This window comes from Schistocerca serialis, chromosome 7 (genome assembly GCF_023864345.2).
Source record: "Schistocerca serialis cubense isolate TAMUIC-IGC-003099 chromosome 7, iqSchSeri2.2, whole genome shotgun sequence".
Classification (NCBI taxonomy): domain Eukaryota; kingdom Metazoa; phylum Arthropoda; class Insecta; order Orthoptera; family Acrididae; genus Schistocerca; species Schistocerca serialis.
Genome location: NC_064644.1, coordinates 209614804 through 209634864, shown reverse-complemented (window position 1 = coordinate 209634864; position 20061 = coordinate 209614804). Strand labels below are relative to the sequence as shown.

Sequence of the window (20061 nt, the reverse complement as noted above, 5' to 3'; positions counted from 1 at the left end):
GCTGGAATTAAAATCCAGCGAGATAATAGCAAACTTGGAAGAATGTGCAGGGTAATGTATGCATAAGGATTGTTCTTACGATGAAGAGACTATACCTCACTTCCACTGTGTACAACAGGGGTGTCCAACTCGCGGCTCGCATGTGGCCCACAGGTGCCAATGCAGTCCAAGAAGTGAGCATCTATCACACGACTGGTAAAAAAGGAAAAACTAAAAATTATGTATTTAAGTAAAGTTACGATAAACTGAGTATCTAGTACTGAAACTCCTGCCACACGTTGCTGTTATAAAATATTCGTATTCTTCCAGTTTGGCACACGTAATCTAAAAGGTTGGACGCCCCGGTCTACATGTTCAAGATTATTTCAGTTCGATTCAGCTGGGTCCCACTGTTGCTGTCGTATGATGATGTTTGGTTTGTGGGACGCTGAACTGATCGGTTATCAACGCCCGTACCAAGTCCCAATCTTTACACAGTCCAATCCGCCACTTTCACGAATGAATTTCTGCCATAGATGACAGCACCACGTATTGTTTCGGCCGATCACCTCCACATCAACTACAAACTGGAACATGTAATCCTCCTAGTATATTGCATTGGCACAACAAATTGTTCTCGGTGTTGAAACTTTAATGTCCAGCAATGTCTCCATGTTGATTACTACGCAATACTAGATAGAAGAGGATGAAAATAAACAGTTTACACATAAAACAGTTGGTTATAAACGATTTATAGATCCGGATCATTAACGGACTGATGTGTCACAAACGCATAGAGAGCTCTTGGTTAAGGCTCTTGATTTGCATTCAGGAAAATCTGGCTTTCAACCTCTCTCCGATCATTTCGATGTAGACTTCTGCGTGTCACTACTTAAACATTCTAGTGTAGCAATGCTTGCTTTGAATATGCTACTGCTTATTTCTTGCCTCATCCTTATCTGTTCGATGTTGTACTCAGTCTTTCATTACCTTGTTGTCGACTAGACGTTACACACTTTGTTACAAAAAGGACTTCGAACATTGCAGTCGAACTAGAGGCAAAAACGTGTCGCGTGATCGGCAACTGCACGATAACAATAATTGACGTCGAACGAGGGGGGCGTGGTCGTCCTTGAACGAGAGCATCGCGCGTGACGGCGTGTGCGTGACCAAGCCCGGTGTGTGTCTTTCCGCCAGAGTCCTGCTCTGCAACTGTTTGATATACACTGAGCATTGTAGTAACGGAAAACTGTGCGTAATCTTTTAAATTTCATATTACGCTCATGCCGGAGAAGGAAAGCAGCAGCAGAAAAACATGCGTCTGCATGTAATGTACTTTCAGTATTTTCGAAAATCCGAAAAATCATCGTTGTCATATCGCATCATTTTTCAGGTATGCATCCGGGGCACCATTATTAAATATTTCGGCTGATAACCTTCCGTTCACTGCCAACGCCAGTCTGTGACCGACTTCTGATAGGGTAGGCGTGCTAATCTATTCTCCAAGACTTGGTGCAGATAACAAGTCAACGTAACAGCGGCAGACACAGATCAAATGTATGTGTAAGACATAACAAGTTGCAAGCGCCAATTACAAACACAGATCTGCTCGAGAAGCCCCAAATTCAAAATGAGTCGCGTGGTTGATCGTTCATATTGCTGGCAGACGGCATATGGCAAAAATAAAGACTTAGAGCAATAACTGCAGCGAGAGCGAAGATCTGTAAAAGGCCGAGTACCGATGCCGTAGCACTGCGGAACACAGCCCTGTGCTTGTGTACATCGAGAATACATTGTGTAAAATAGTAGCAGTAACAATGATTATAGCTCATGAACATAAATCATTGATAATAATGGCAGTGTCCTCTGGGATCTGGGAAGGTATCTGTTACAGTAAAAAGAATGATTTCTCTGGTCATAGGTCTATTAGAGAAAATCGTCATGTATAATAAGCTCTAAAACCATTTTTATTTTCCACCTAGAATTTCTGAAACAACAGTCAAACATCTTATGTAGGTATGCCTACTAACAATGATATCCAAATTACCTTCTTTTCTAACAATTGGCGTACTGTGTATTAATGACTCTTCACTAGTAACATCGGCCGCTGCTTATTTAGTATTGTTTGCAAATGACAAACACATTGCAGTAAATAACAAATCAAGTATAGTTTTAGATAGATCAATTAATATATTTTTCATGGATATTAGTAAATGGACCGTAGCCAATTTTTTGTCACTAAATATTGAAAACACGCTATACATAGTTTAAATTCTAGAGGTTTCCTCCCAGTATCTGTGCAGAATATGATGACCGACAAGAGGATACCGATAGCGTTAAGTTCTTGGGATTAAAAACTGATAATAGATTCAGGTGAGAGGAGCATATGTGGAAATGCTGCAGCACTTAAATAAATCTGTATTTGCATTAAGGATGTTATCAGACGTCAATAAATAAAAAATCAAGGAAAAATCGGGTACTTTCCAACCATAGTACCGAACGGGATATTTTTCTTTTTTGGAGGGGTGGGGGTGGGGATGGAGGAATGCGCGGGGTGTAGCTCATCAAGCCAAGGTGAAGCTTTTCCAGTCAGAAAGGTAGTAATATGAATTATTTTGATCTGAAATAAAGAACATCCTTCAAATACCTGACCGAGCGAGGTGGCGCAGTGGTTAGTACACTGGACTGGCATTCGGAAGGACGACGGTTCAATCCTGCGTCCGACCATCCTGATTTAGGTTTTCCGTGATTTCCCTAAATCGCTTCAGGCAAATGTCGGGATGGTTTCTTTGACAGGTCCCGTCCGAATTCCTTCCCCATCCTTCCCTAATCCGATGACACCGATGACTTCGTTGATTGGTCTCTTCCTCTAAATCAGCCGTCAGATACCTGATCAGTATATTTATTCCCTAAGGTAATCTGCCATAAATAATATAGTTGTCCAAACCAACACCACAACTCATGGTATAAAAAACCAGTAAATATTTTAAGTCTCTTACTTTGATCCATAAAGTTGTCCATTAATAAAGCGAATATATTATCAATAACTTTTCAACAGCAATAAAAAGTTTAACTGATACTGAAGTTTAGTTTGAGAGGGTCCTAAAGGATATTTTGGTGTATAACTGCTACTGCTCCGTTGACGAATTTCCTATGTAGCACCGACTGATGTGTACACATTACTAACAGTAAGTACTGAAACTTCCCCTGTGAATGTAAAGAATGACTGTAAACTTCTACGTTACTTGATAATGAAACAGCTGAACAAAAATGAACGTACTCAGTCAATTCTCTCTTTACTTATTCTGATCGTCACTAACCTGACACACAATATTTTTAGCGCAACACAATCTGACTTTTAATAATCCCTACAAAAGAATGGCACTGACTAACAATAACCTACACCTTTTCATGAATCACTTACCTCACAAAAATCTGCGTTACTCGAACTACTGCAATACAGCGAGCGCCAATACTGCCAGCTAAGTAAAAGATTCTAACTGACAGGCACAGTTAGCAAATGAAAGATTTTGATAGAGAACAAACAATGTATTTACCTAAATAGTGTTCAAAAGTCATAATATGTCTTACAAATTTCCTTTTACTGACGGACACACGTCCAGATCGTCAGCTCATAGTAACCTCTCAAAACTCTGGCATCTCTCTCCCGACGTCCACCACTGCTGGCGGCTCACCTCCAACTGCCCAACACTACGCGCTGTTCGCATCCAACTGTCCAACGCTACACAACGGAATATTCCAACAATGAGACCAACCAGCCACAGACTGCACACAGCGCAGTCAGCGATTTTCATACAGAGCACTACGTGGCGTTACCAACATAAAAACCTAAACAGCCTACTTACAGTATCAGAAATCGTGAGTGTTAGCAAAAATCTGGATTCTACACATAGTCAGTGCAGTAATGTGATCAATGTAAATAAGTGTTATAAACTGATTTTCTCTTTGATGATATATGTTTATGTTGTTGTTGTGGTCTTCAGTCCTGAGACTGGTTTGATGCTGCTCTCCATGCTACTCTATCCTGTGCTAGCTTCTTCGTCTCCCAGTACCTACTGCAACCTACATCCTTCTGAATCAGCTTAGTGTATTCATCTCTTGGTCCCCCTCTACGATTTTTACACTCCACGCTGCCCTCCAATACTAAACTGGTGATCCCTCAATGCTTCGGAACAAGTCCTACCAACGGAACCCTTCTTCTATTCACGTTGTGCCACAAAATCCTCCTCTCCCCAATTCAATTCAATACTTCCTCATTAGTTAAGAGATCTACCCATTCAGCGTTCAGAATTCTTCTGTAGCACCACATTTCGAAAGCTTCTTTTCTCTTCTCTTCTTTTCTTTTCTCTCTCTATTATTATCTCTCTCTATTTATCGTCCATGTTTCACTTCCATACATGGCAACACTTCACACAAATACTTTCAGAAACGACTTCCTGACACTTAAATCTATACTCTATGTTAACAAATTTTTCTTCTTCACAAACGTTTTCCTTTCCATTCTCAGTCTACATTTTATATCCTCTCAACTTCGACCATCATTAGTTAGTTTGCTCCCCTAATAGCAAAACTCCTTTACTACTTTAAGTGTCTCATTTCCTAATCTAATTCCCTGAGCATCACCCGACTTAACTCGACTACATTCCATTATCCTCGTTTTACTTTTGTTGATGTTCATCTTACATCCTCCTTCCAAGACACTGTCCATTCCGATCAACTGCTTTTCCAGGTCCTTTGCTGTCTCTGACAGCATCACAGTATCATCGGCGAACCTCAAACTTTTTATTTCTTCTCCATGGATTTTACTACCTACTCCGAATTTTTCTTTTGTTTCCTTTACTGCTTGTTTAATATACAGATTGAATAGCATCGAGGAGAGGCTACAGCCCTGTCTCACTCCCATCCCAACCACTGCTTCCCTTTCATGTCCCTCGCCTCTTATAACAGCCATCCAGTTTCTGTACACATTGTAAATAGCCCTTCGCTCCCTGTATTTTACTCCTGTCACCGTCAGAATTTGAAAGAGAGTATTCCAGTCAACAATGTCAAAAACTTTCTCGACGAATGCTAGAAACCTAGGTTTGCCTATCCTTAATCTATCTTCTAAGATAAGTCGTAGGGTCAGTATTACCTCACGTTATAATGGTCGCCCAATCGTTGATATTCCTATATTCGCACTATATCATTCCAATATACGAAGCTTGTTAGCACTTGATATAGAGAATTGGGTTGGCGCCATTAAATTGTATTTTAGTAGTTGCTGCTGCTGCAGGCTGGTTCACTACTGTATCTTGATGTTAATGTTGGCTCTATATGTATTCGTCTAGGGGTAAAAAGATGAGGTCCCGTGTTGTCGATGTGCTTGTTGATAAATAATAAACGACAGCATAAGTCAACTATTTATTATCATGGTAGCCATCTTATCTCCGCTGACCACCCAGAGACGTTGTCAGGGTACAGAGTAACACTTTTTTTACAACATCTTTCCATTGTTTTTCCACATAAGACAATAACATACACACTTTACAAAAGTTCTATCAAGACTGAGTTGACGGGGCTTCTTGCTGCTTGTACACTCCTGGAAATTGAAATAAGAACACCGTGAATTCATTGTCCCAGGAAGGGGAAACTTTATTGACACATTCCTGGGGTCAGATACATCACATGATCACACTGACAGAACCACAGGCACATAGACACAGGCAACGGAGCATGCACAATGTCGGCACTAGTACAGTGTATATCCACCTTTCGCAGCAATGCAGGCTGCTATTCTCCCATGAAGACGATCGTAGAGATGCTGGATGTAGTCCTGTGGAACGGCTTGCCATGCCATTTCCACCTGGCGCCTCAGTTGGACCAGCGTTCGTGCTGGACGTGCAGACCGCGTGAGACGACGCTTCATCCAGTCCCAAACATGCTCAATGGGGGACAGATCCGGAGATCTTGCTGGCCAGGGTAGTTGACTTACACCTTCTAGAGCACGTTGGGTGGCACGGGATACATGCGGACGTGCATTGTCCTGTTGGAACAGCAAGTTCCCTTGCCGGTCTAGGAATGGTAGAACGATGGGTTCGATGACGGTTTGGATGTACCGTGCACTATTCAGTGTCCCCTCGACGATCACCAGTGGTGTACGGCCAGTGTAGGAGATCGCTCCCCACACCATGATGCCGGGTGTTGGCCCTGTGTGCCTCGGTCGTATGCAGTCCTGATTGTGGCGCTCACCTGCACGGCTCCAAACACGCATACGACCATCATTGGCACCAAGGCAGAAGCGACTCTCATCGCTTAAGACGACACGTCTCCATTCGTCCCTCCATTCACGCCTGTCGCGACACCACTGGAGGCGGGCTGCACGATGTTGGGGCGTGAGCGGAAGACGGCCTAACGGTGTGCGGGACCGTAGCCCAGCTTCATGGAGACGGTTGCGAATGGTCCTCGCCGATACCCCAGGAGCAACAGTGTCCCTAATTTGCTGGGAAGTGGCGGTGCGGTCCCCTACGGCACTGCGTAGGATCCTACGGTCTTGGCGTGCATCCGTGCGTCGCTGCGGTCCGGTCCCAGGTCGACGGGCACGTGCACCTTCCGCCGACCACTGGCGACAACATCGATGTACTGTGGGGACCTCACGCCCCAAGTGTTGAGCAATTCGGCGGTACGTCCACCCGGCCTCCCGCATGCCCACTATACGCCCTCGCTCAGAGTCCGTCAACTGCACATACGGTTCACGTCCACACTGTCGCGGCATGCTACCAGTGTTAAAGACTGCGATGGAGCTCCGTATGCCACGGCAAACTGGCTGACACTGACGGCGGCGGTGCACAAATGCTGCGCAGCTAGCGCCATTCGACGGCCAACACCGCGGTTCCTGGTGTGTCCGCTGTGCCGTGCGTGTGATCATTGCTTGTACAGCCCTCTCGCAGTGTCCGGAGCAAGTATGGTGGGTCTGACACACCGGTGTCAATGTGTTCTTTTTTCCATTTCCAGGAGTGTATTTATAACCCTGGCAAAGAACTCCTAAGAAGAGATGTGATTTATACGTCAGGCATCGATCTGTTATCGTAATTTGTGCAAAAAAGTTATTAATTTACATCGAGTGACATAATTTAACAGGACATTAAAATGACAGACAAGTTTGTCAACTTGTCAGAACAATTCTTTCTTGCAAAAAGGTCGTTTTTCAAAGGTACATCTATTGACTTCTGTCATTTGCATACATAAGTAAATAATGTGAATCATTAAAAATTACAGTGGTTCTCGTTTAAAGTAGATGTGCTTACGTGAACAGTGAGTGAAAACAGTCCTAGTGAATAATTAGTTTTCACTGCGTAATTTTTATTTAAGGAGATCGAAAATACGTAAGTTGACCAATATTATTCGTATTTCATATTAATAATTTCATTTGAATATAGTGTTTTTACATAATGACATCTGCTGTATCAGTGTTCAAGTGATGTTAACTTTTGTGTGATTGAATTATTAATTATATTTTAATGGGTTGACTGTTTATGTAGACATGTTATGCAACCATTGCTAACATACACAATTACTTTTCTGTTATCATAATTGCTAGTTAAACTGGTTGAATTAGGAGGGTATCGCATACTTCGATACAATAAAGGCTTTAATAGGTTACGTTACAACGAGTTCCAATATTTCTAAGGAATCCAAACTGATCTTCCCCGAGGTCGGCTTCTGCCAGTTTTTCCATTCGTCTGTAAAGAATTCGCGTTAGTATTTTGCAGCCGTGACTTATTAAACTGACAGTTCGGTAATTTCACATCTGTCAACACCTGATTTTTTGGGATTGGAATTACTATAGCCGGCCGCTGGTGACCGAGCGGTTCTGGCGCTACAGTATGGAACCGCGCGACCGCTACGGTCGCAGGTTCGAATCCTGCCTCGGACATGGATGTGTGTGTTGTCCTTAGGTTAGTTAGGTTTAAGTAGTTCTAAGTTCTAGGGGACTGATGACCACCGAAGTTATGTCCCATAGTGCTCAGAGCCATTTGAACCATTTATCATTACGTCAGTAAATAACTTTCAAAGCGACTATTAAATTTTAGATTATTTGCGCATTTAAGACCTCAGCAGTTGAGTCCCATAGTGCTCAGAGCCATTTGAACCATTTTGAATTATTATATTCTTCTTGAAGTCTGAGGGTATTTCGCCTGTCTCATACATCTTGCTCACCAGATGGTAGAGTTTTGTCAGGACTGGCTATCCCAAGGCTAAAAGTAGTTCTAGTGGAATGTTGTTTACTCCCGTGGCCTTGTTTCGACTCAGGTCTGTCAGTGCTCTGTCAAACTGTTCACGCAGTATCATATCTCCCATTTCATCTTCATCTACATCTTCTTCCATTTCCATAATATTGTCCTGAAGTACATCGCCCTTGTATAGACCCTCTATATACTCCTTCCAACTTCCTGCTTTCCCTTCTTTGCTTGGAATTGGGTTTCCATCTGAGCTCTTGATATTCATACAAGTGGTTCTCTTTTCTCCAAAGGTTCCTTTAATTTTCCTGTAAGCTGTATCTATCGTACCCCTAGTGAGATAAGCCTCTACATCCTTTCATTTGTCCTCTAGCCATTCCTCCTCAGCCATTTTACACTTCCTGTCGAACTCATTTTTGAGACGTTTGTATTCCTTTTTGTCTACTTCATTTACTGCATTTTTATATTTTCTCCTTTCAACAATTAAAATCAATACTTTTTCTGTTACCCAAGGATTACTATTAGCCCTCGTCTTTTTACCTACTTGATCCTCTGCTGCCTTCACTACTTCATCCCTCAAACCTACGCATTCTTCTTCTACTGTATTTCTTTCCTCCATTCCTGTCAATTGTTCCCTTATGCTCTCCCTGAAATCTGTACAACCTCTGGTTTAGTCAGTTTATCCAGATCTCATCTTCTTAAATTCCCACCTTTTTGCAGTTTCTTCAGTTTTAATCTACAGTTCATAACCAATAGATTGTGGTCAGAGACCATATCTGCCGCTGGAAATGTTTTACAATTTAAAAACTGGTTCCTAACTGTCTTACCATTATATAATCTACTTAATATCTTCTAGCATCTCCAGACTTCTTCCAAGTATACAACCTTCTTTCACGATTCTTGAACCAAGTGTTAGTTATGATTAAGATATGGTCTGTGCAAAATTCTACCAGGCGGCTTCCTCTTTCATTTCTTATCCCCAGTCCATAGTCACCTACTACGTTTCTTTCTCTTCGTTTTCCTACTATCGAATTCCAGTCACCCATGACTATTATATTTTCGTGTCCCTTCACTATCTGAATATCTTCTTTTATCTCATCATACATTTCATCAATTTCTTCATCATCTGCAGAGCTAGTTGGCATATAAGCTTGTACTACTGTAGTAGGCGTGGGCTTCGTGTCTATCTTGGCCACAGTAATGTGTTCACTATGCTGTTTGTAGTAGCTTACCCGCACTCCTATTTTTTTTATTCATTACTGAACCGACTCCTCAATTACTTCTATTTGATTTCGTATTTATAAGCCTGTATTCACCTGACCAAAAGTCTTGTTCCTCCTGCCACCGAACTTCACTAATTCCCGCTATATCTAACTTTAAACTACCCATTTCCCTTTTTAAATTTTCTAACCTACCTGCCCGATTAAGGGATCTGACATTTCACGCTCCGGTCCGTAGAACGCCAGTTTCCTTTCTCCTGATAACGACGTCCTCTTGAGTATTCCCCGCCCGGAGATCCGAATGGGCGACTATTTTACCTCCAGAATATTTTCACCAAGAGGAAGCCATCATCATTTAACCATACAGTAAAGCTGCATTCCCTCGGGAAAAATTACGGCTGTAGTTTCCACTTGCTTTCAGCCGTTCGCAGTGCCAGCGCAGCAAGGCCGTTTTGGTTAGTGTTACAAGGCCAGATCAGTCGTCCATCAAGACTGTTGCTCTGCAACTACTGAAAAGGTTGCTGCCTCTCTTCAGGAACCACCTTTTTGTCTGGCCTTTCAACAGATACCCCTCCGTTGTGGTTGCACCTACGGTACGGCTATCTGCATCGCTGAGGCACGCAAACTCCCCACCAACGGCAAGGTCCATGGTTCGTGGGGGGAGGGGGAGGGTTTATGGTTATAGTAGCCTAAAAATTATCGTATGCACCTTTGTGATTGCAAATTTAAATGCTTTAGAATATATTTGTAACTAGTAATTTTTGAGAACATTTCTCTTTGATTAAAGCGGATTTGTTATTACTTAAATTGCCATTTAGATGGAAATATGCTTAAAATCTTTGGTCTTTCTCATATACATGAGGATCATTTCACGTAGGATCCGTAGAAGGGCTTCTAGCATATTTTTTTTATCTCTGAGGATCTCATCACAATCAATCTGTGGAACAGAAAGTACATCTAACCCTTCAGTCCTCCCTGTGTGCACAGTTCAGTGCAGAACCCTGCAGCATTTAAGAAAAATCTGAATCACTTCCCTCTGTCCATTTGACAGCTTTTCCTAAAAAAAAAATTAACGTTTATGGCTAGTTTTCCTCTCCGAAACGGTAAACCAAAAGCTCCCATCGTCCCCCAGTTAGGTTTATTTCCCATTTCAGTTCTCAATCAATCACGCTGCTTCCTTTTACCTTAAATTCGGTACCTGCGCTTTACTTTAGGATCTATTTCGCATGTTCCTCTGCCCTTTCTTTCATGTCCATTGATGCTAACGCTCATTTGAGTCGGAGCATAAGTTCATAGCGTTTTTACATAAGTTTAATAAACTCAACAGAGACTTTAGGCGATCAATAATATATTTTCCTTCACTATTTGCAACAGGCTGATAACGCTGGAGTAACATTTGGATTCAGCGTCTAGAAATAACGCGGTTTTGAGGCAAGACACCCGTCTAGCGATGTTCGGAGTCAATTTTCATGCGGAAAGGTAGTTCCTTGAAGGCTGTTCGATACGGAGAGAGAAAGGGGAAAATCTGAGGGCGCAAGATCAGGTAAGTAAGGTGGGTGCGGAATGACTTCCCAGCCCGTATCCTTTGTATTGTTTTTCTCAGTCTAGGAGGATGCGGGCGGGCGTTATCCTGGAACGGCATCACTTCACAAAGTCTTTCTGGAGGTTGTTTTGGATTGCTTCTGCAAGACGTCTCAGTTGTTGACAATAAATGTCAGCAGTGATGGCTACACCTTCGAGAAGCAATTCGTAGCACACTATATAGTTGCTATTCCATCAAATGGAGAACATTATCTTTGACCGGGGAGTCGCTGCTTTGTTTGGGATCGACTATGGCTTTCTTTTCCTTATTTTAGCATATAGACACCATTTCTCATCACCAGTAAAGATACTGGACGGGACTGGTCGGTGTTCATCACGAGCCAATTGATGACGGTAGAGCAGTGACGCATATACGGACACCAGCTGATTTTTGTGGTTTAGAGTATGCGGTACGGCCAAACCCGATTTTTGAACCTTCCCCACTGCATGCAAATATTACACAATGGTGGAGCGATCACTGTTCTTCATATGCGCCAGTTCTCGGGTGCACTGACGCAAACCATTGTTGATTAATGCGTTTAAACAATCTTCGTCAAACCCTGAAGGTCTTCCTGAAGGTGGAGAGTCACTAATGTCAAAACGATCCTCCTTAATACGAGAAAATGACATTACTCACATACACGGGGCAAATGTTTCTAGGTGCCGCCATTGCTGTCAACCCACTGTTGGTCTCAAGTAGAAGAACAGATCGTAAATGTTCCGATTTCTTCACTTGGCATTCCTATTCCTAGCGTCCATTCCTCCACTCACTATTTACAAATGTTATAATGACAATATTTAAACTCAAACAGCAACAGTTAACCATAAATAAAAATGGTAATCGTTAAGTAAACTCATAGCAACCGAAATACCAACATGCAAAACAAAAACGCTACGAACTTATGCACCAACCTGCTAATTTAAGTCAACAAGTCTTTAAATCGACTTTGGTATTGTATTGTGTTTCTTTCTGCTTTGTTTGCTACTAGTGGTACATTAACCAGCATGACACCCTTTTATGTAACTTTGTTCGTCACGACAATATGAACATCAGCACCCTACACTTTGCATTCGGTAATCCACTTCGTCCCCTCCAGACCTGTAAGCGCATCATAGAGTACCATTCACATAAAAAGGAAGTTATTAAAAACATGACACAAAATGGACTTTGTTATGTACTAGCACAAGTGCAGGTACCTGTGGAACATTACACGTCCAATTGGTGATGCTGGCGGTAAACAAATGGAAACACAAAGATACAGTATACCAGTCATTCAGATATACATCTTCAGTTGAAGGTTTGTGTGGGTCGACGAAGAGCAGGTAGAAGTACTACTCGCCTATGAAGAACGGAAGTTAGCAGATCAGTAACTGCAATAGCATTTTATTTGTTTACTGTACTGATACGTTTTTACAGTTCAATAGTGCTTTTAAACAATATGTCGCACACAGTACAAGGAGTGCACTGGGTGCTATTACAGAAGAGTGAAAGACCAAGCGGATTACCGAACACAAAATATAGGGTGATATTTAAGAAAGACGCACTGTTTCACATCTTCGTCACGAAGTAAGCTACAACAACGGCAATCACACTCATTAATGTTCCCCTGGTAGGTAAAGACATTTGTTTAATACATTTTATGTTTCACTTCTGGACAAAATGTTACTCTGGATGATCAAGATAAACAGGACACAAATATATATTGGATGTAACTTACTACATGCTTGTCTTATTAAATGTTTTATACAACATTATATTATATTACATTACATCAGTACTTGTTCCATAGATCAAATTTACTGATATATTTATCACTAAAATTTGCAGTTACCCTAACTGTTTCAGTAGATCATCAATGTGTTTCTTCCAAATCAATTTCTGATCAATGCGCACACGCAGAAATATTGAATATTCAGCCTTAGCAATAGACCTTTCTCCAGAGTCTATATTTATCAATGGTGTTATGACATTTACTGTACAGAATTTTATATACTGTGTTTTCTCAAAATTTAATGAGAGTCCATTTGCAGAGAACCACATAATAATTTTCTAAAAGACGTTATTTACAATTCACTCAGCTAACTCTTGTTTGTCGGGCGTGATGACTATACTTGTATCATCAGAAAAAAGAACCAGTTTTGCATCTACATGTACGTAGAGTGGCAAGTTGAATGTCAGGTTAGAAGTAAGATAGAGTCTGATTACCCATATATGGCCAGATTGAATTAATAAGGAAATTAAATTTACGTCTTTACAAATAATTTTCTTAATTGTGAACAGCATGTGCATACGATCATTAATGGAGGTCGTGTCGCTATTTGGTATTGCCAAAAGTTACGTTACTCTCTACTATGTCTTGCCTATCCTTGTAAACATTTTCGGCTTAAGAACATAACAGACATTACCAGCCAGAAAAAGAATTTCTACAAGTAATTTTTAATACAGGCATCACTCGTGCTGCAGTTCCAGTATTCTGCCTTCTAAAATCCACTGAACCACCCAGAAGAGGATTGCAGGGAGTCGGTTGAAAGGTCGATAATTAAGCTGTTTTATCAGTTGCAATGATGCGACTCAGTGACCAAAATTATTTTATCCAAAATGTTTAGCAAAGTGTTTGGGGACAAGTCGAAAATCAATAAGTTACAGCCCATATTTCTAAAGTCTATTGACGTGGTCAGTTCTAGTGTCCGATTCCACACATCGGCTTTGAGCAATGACGTCATACCTGAAACAGAGAAGCTACATAGAGGCAATCTCTGAAAGCGACTGATCACATTCATAAACAGACGGATGTAGCGTACGATAAAATTACACAGTTCACGTGATTAATTACTTGGACATAAATTGTACCGACAAGAATAAAAGGTAACGAAAATAAATAAGAACAGCAAAAGAGGAGTATACATGTCAGAAAAATATAATTTTCGTAATACATGTGAGTAAGAAAAGCACAGAGAACCTTTAAATCCAGTACAGTATAGTGCATGGTGAGGTCATAATATTATGAATCAGCGTTAACTTTTAATACTAGTTGTTAAATCTACACATATAATGAAATTTGACAAAAAGTAGGGTCTAACAAATACTGAAATCGGTAATTGGAACTCACCTATATAGGTTAATTCTAATTACTGATTCCAACCATTCCACAGTTTGTTATTTAGATCGTTTTAACAAGTGTGTACACTAAAGTGTTACAGGATTTCTGCATACGGTATTAATATCTTCATTACTATGAAATTGAGAAAAATTTGGAAGCTGTACCTACAATACTTGTTAATTTTCGCAGTAGTTCTGAGGTCAATAAGAAATCCTACAAAAACGTAGTCCACAAATTTGCTGCATAAATGTCCATAATTACGAACCATTGAAAAGCTGGAATCGATAACGAGAACTGACCTCCTATATACGCCAATTCTTATTATCGATTCCAGCCAGTCGATGATTCCTTAATTAGATCGTTTTTTCACCAAGTGTATGCATTACAATATAGGTTAATATGCTTTCTGCATTTGTAATTGCCCTCTGAACTACTGCAGAAAAGTTACTAATATTGTAATCGGTAACTTGAATTGACCTTTAGCCTATAGAAGGTCAGTTCTAGTTATCTACTGCAGTTTTTGTTATACTCCGCAGTTGTTTTAGAGAGCAATTACAAATATAGAAACAGTATTACGTTTCAGTGCATATAACTGCAAAAATAATTTACATGTGAATCATGGAGTGGTTGCAATCTGTAAGTGGAATTTACCTAATGGGGTTAATTCTAGTTATCGATTCTAATATTCTTTGTTTTTTGTAGATATTCGTTTGTCATGTACTGGCTTTTCTTTTACAGTTTAGTGTGTCGGTTTCTCCACATTTTATACTACTCTTTCGTATGTGTTGTGATTCGTTTAATTTTACCATTTCTCCGATACATTCTATTTTCTCCCCACCCAAAACCCCAACTTTCCTGCGCTTCTCTCTTTAGATTCAATAATTAATATAAAATTAACGCTATTTTATAACAATATTACTTCACTGTGTGCTTTACTGTAATGCAATTGGAAGATTCTCTGTGCTTTTTAGTCGCATAAATTACGAGAACACTTCTTACCAGAAATGAAAATTTGTTTTTAAATCTTTTTCTTGACTGTTTTCGTTATTTACAGTTCGTTTCTTTGTAATTCGTTACTAAGTAAATAACTGCGTGAACGTGATTGTAATTTTATCGTATGGTATATTTGTTTGTTTACGAATATGACCCATTGCTTTCATAGTTTGATTATACGTAGTGTCTTTGCCTTAGGTATGACGTCATCAAAGCCGACGAGTGGAATCGGCCACTAGAATTTATCTCATTGACGTGTATTACGTAAGATATATTTCCATGACAGTGGTTGTTGCTGCATCGTCTATTCAGCCGCGAGGGCAGAGAGATACAACTAGACTAAGGCTCCAAATTTCGTATACAATCTGAATTCACTTTCTGCAGCCGTGAACAATCCCTTAACCCCAGTGCCAGATTTGTGCGCAACAATGCGCCGCACGCCACTCGCCTTACCTTCCCGAGCGATGAAGGGCACCTTGTAGGTGTTGCCTAGCAGCGGTATGGCCAGCTCTCCCGGCAGCTTGTCTATCTCGCTCCAGAGGCGCCACCTCCTGGACACGTACGCGGCGGTGAGCGCCGCCACGACAGTCACCACCAGCAGCGCCGTCACCTCCAGCATGCTGGAGCTCCCAGTTCCAGCACACTAGCACTCAAAGCGCGTGTTCGCGGCCTGCCGTCGCACTGCGCACTGCGCGATGCTCCTCGGCGGTCGCCGTATGGAGTGCCGAGCTCAGCGCAGCCCGCTATCTGTCCGTCGGGATCCCAAACTGCGACGTGACTCGGCGCTTCTTCGTGGTCTCGACGCTGGTATTTGAACATTACAGTCCAATGCAGCAAGGCTCGCCACATCAGTACACTGACAATCTACCGTACTTATTTATTCTTTGTTACATTTATTAGTTTCAAACAGGATAATTTCCAAGAATGATTGCCTATCGAAGTTGGAGGGCTCCAAACGATACATATCGAACGTGCGATAGTAAATCGATTACGGAAGTCTCGTGGCGCGCGTTACGAGTGTGTTTCAAGTTGTCACTACAGTAACGACTAAAGAAAGCGTAAGAGAAGCACTTGTAAATTCAAAGGAGACGACTTACCTTACTCGTCGTCGGTGTTACCGTCTTGTGACAGACCGCGTGATGTATAAGCTACAGGGGCAATTCCTTTCTTCCCGTACCCAGGGTAAACTCTGCCAACATCGCGCAGTAATATCGGCAGAGTGTCGCATGCGTCGACTTTCCCCCTGCAAACGCAAGTTGTGGAAGTGTAGGTACTGGAACGAGTACAGTTCGTCCCTCTGTCCTGGAGGCCTTTCTCTTTTTATGGTTGACTTGACATACTTCCACACCCGTTCTATATTCTGGGTATGGACACTGGCGTCATCTGAAGAGACGAACTCCAAAGAGTGGTTCACGAATTCGTGGTCAAACCCTTCAGCTTTCAGAATGTGGTAAGACTGAAACCCGCCTGTGATGACTTTTGTTCCAGGCAGTATGAAATGTTTTACGAGACCTACTAAAGTCACCTTGTCTCGGGACAATACCCTCACAACGAAACACTTGCAGGACTCTCTTTCCATCCCACTCAAATATGATCTACTTCACTTTTAGAATGTTGTCCTCTCTGATTCTTTCGTCTAGCAATATGAGATTCGTCTACTTCTACTGTTTCATTCGGCCCACCAATTGGCACACTGTCATTTGTCACCATCACGTAGCACACTTCTCGGCAAAACCCGAAGTAGTCACACGCGGTATTTGCCGATAACTCAGTTTCTGATTCTGTGGCTTGCAACGTGTAATCTCGAATCTAACACGACACAAGAATTAGGCTCGCCTGAATCGATAATTTGGAGGACTCGAACCACGTATTTTTCCTGATGCTGGTTCACTCTCCGATAAGTCCGCAATGAAATTGCAACGGAATCTCAGTGTCCACAATCCTCTTACACAGCGCCACAGTCAACACAGTCCCTGCTTTCCTCGTCCGGCAGAAGTCCACATTTCCGGCAAAAAGTCAAACATTGTCTATGCTGGATATGCATGGAATTAGAGTTTTCCGTGTGAGGCAATCCGCAGAAGAAACATGAGAAGTAGCAGACATTACACTCGCTATCAAGACAAACCGTGTCGATTTCCCAATGGAATCACCAACAATTACGGCGGGAATGTAATGTATACGAACTGAAGAAACGACGCAAAACTGATAAAAATGACGATCACAAATAATTGATCATAACGCGCGCCACGAGACTTCCATAATCGATTTACTATCGCACGTTCGATATGTATCGTTTTTAGCCCTCCAACTTCGATAGGCAATCATTCTTGGAAATTACCTCAAACAGCAACGCTTACTGTGCAGGTTGCTTCCACGTGCGAGAACACTTCCACCTTACCAGATAAATATGAATTCTTCCCTCAGAACTGTACGTTTCTGATTTGCCATGGTTCTCCAGCTGTGCGGCTTCGTAATAGAGGAAGAGATACAAACATGGGATAGGGGCAGTAATATGAAATACTATGATTTACCGCCTTGCAAGAGCTGTACTCTGGTGAGCTACTTGAAAACCACGATCGGCAACTGTAAACTGCTTTGGGATGCCTTAAAATTGCAGTTGGCAGCCACTGCGAATTCACTAGGAGGAGAAATTGTTGCAATTTGGTGGTTTTCAGCTTCATTCTTGTCATAATACGTAAATTTTTAATATATTTTCTAAACAGACATTTAGCTAATACACTAAGTTATTAAATAGTGTGTTTGTTGCCAATTTAAATTTAATTTTGGATTTTATTTCCGTTTTTGAATTTCAAGATGGAATACTAGTATTCCACATTTGTACCGTACTTTTGACAGCCAGTTTCACTTATGCGAAGATATTGCTTCAGAAATGACTTCACAAGCTCGAAAGCTGTGGGATCAGTCTGCTAAGAAAAGGGCAATTAAAAAGATTAGAGAAAAGAAATGGGTTACTTGAAGGCAGCAAAAACTTTCCAAGTTCTTAGTGACACTCTGTGTATTCTAGTAAAATCAGATTTATCAGCTAAAATGTAAATGTCGAGTGACTAGGGTCTCCCGTCGGGTAGACTGTTCGCCATGTGCAAATATTTTGATTTGACGCCACTTCGGCGACTTGCGCGTCGATGGGGATGAAATGATGATTATTACAAAAACACAACACCCAGTCCCTCAGCGGATAAAATCCCCCACCCAGTCAGGAATCGAACCCGAGACCTTTAGGATTGACAGTCTGCGCGCTGACCACTCAGCTACAGGGGGCGGATATTTACCAGCTGATTTAGCCAGAAAGGCCGAACTCTGGCGAAAAACTATTCTATCTAACCGACAAGAACAATAGCTGATTGAATATAGCATGGCAATGGAAACTAAATTTCTTGGACTTAACTGAAAGGATCTTCAACAGATGGCATTCAGTTTGCAAAAACCAACAATATCCAGAATCTGTATTTGGGCGAACATGCTGGAAGGTTGTGGTTATGCCTTTTCTTGAAATGGCACAAAAAAGGATAATTCGATTCGAAAACCGACATCCGCTTCATTTAACATATCTCTAGGTTTCACAAGAGAAAATGCGACAATATTCAACGACTGGAAGTGGTATATTTCGTGATTTTGTGTTGTGTTATTATGTTTTATAGTGAATTATTGGATTCTCCATTATTTCTTTTAACTTTAACAAACTCGAAATGAATGGACTATTCTATATTTGTACCCGAAATGTGAAGAGCCAAAACTCAAACTTTGTATTAAGCCTAATTTAGAAATGTCCCTAACGTAGAATGCATTCGAAAATATACGAAGCATTAAAGTACATCCCACTCTATGATATACAGATATTTTGTTTGCTTAATGTAAAAATGTGAGAAATTTGTGAACGAAAAAACAGAATGGTATTCCATTTTTGCAGCACTTTCTCTACCATTATATACAGATGTTCGACAGAAATGTGGGAACAGCACGGGAAATGCATGCTTGAACATAGACGCAGATTCCAGGCAAGACTGCAGATTGCACTGTTCTATTTGACAACAAACGGCACCTATGCCATGTCTTCAATACATTGTCAGTCGTGGTCAAAACAGTATTCTGCGTCGTTATGAGTGCATTACGTTGAAGTTACGTGAATCAGAACGTGCGAAATTGTTTGTGCTAGTACAGTGGGTACTTCGGTAACCAAGGGAGTCGAAGTGTTCGGAGTTTCAAGAGGCGGCGTACACATGGAAACCGCATACGTGGAAAGCGGAAAGACGTCAACCGCTAAGTCAATACGCGTACGAAAGTGTCTCTTGAGCGGTGTGACAGACGGTCACTGAAAAAGGTTCTGGCGAAAAGTAAGATGATGTCGGCTCCAAAAGCCACTGCAGAGTTGAATGTCACATTCACGAATCCTGTCAGAATCAGAAACAGACAAAGTGGACTCCAGGAGCAGTGAATTGGATGGCGGGCTAGAATTTCAAAACCATTCATCAGTAACACAAATGCTATAACAGGTAAACAGGGTGCCAAAGTGATAAAACGTGGACTATGGAGCTAAAAATGGCTCAAATGGTTCGGAGCACTATGGGACTTAACTTCTGAGGTCATCAGTCTCCTAGAACTTAGAAATACTTAAACCTAACTAAACTAAGGACATCACACACATCCATGCCCGAGGCAGGATTCGAACCTGCGACCGTAGCGGTCGCGTGGTTCCAGACTGCAGCGCCGAGAACCGCTCAGCCACCCTGGCCGGCCTATGGAGCTATGGAAGAAAATAATTTGCTTGGATTAGTCTTGTTTCATATAGTTTTCAAGTTCTGACCGAGTTTACGTCTAAAGGGTGAAACATGCAGGGGGTACGGTGATTATATAGGCAGCCGTATTGTGGTACTCCGTGGGCTTCCTGGTTACTCTGCAAACTTACACTCATTCCCTGGTGGTGAAGGTGTG

General features: G+C 41.5%; 1 protein-coding gene across 2 annotated transcripts in view; it reads right to left on the bottom strand.

The window, feature by feature from the left end:
- LOC126412454 (cytochrome P450 4C1-like) overlaps nt 1-15823 on the bottom strand; it is a 128745-nt gene extending 112922 nt beyond the window's left edge. The window contains exon 1 of one of the 2 annotated variants that reach the window (XM_050082062.1): nt 15565-15823. In XM_050082062.1, coding sequence (XP_049938019.1) covers nt 15565-15730 — 166 coding nt within the window. In that variant the 5' untranslated portion in view covers nt 15731-15823. The remainder of the gene's footprint in view (nt 1-15564) is intronic. The other variant, XM_050082061.1, reaches the window with a different exon arrangement.
- Nucleotides 15824-20061: the final 4238 nt, after the last annotated feature.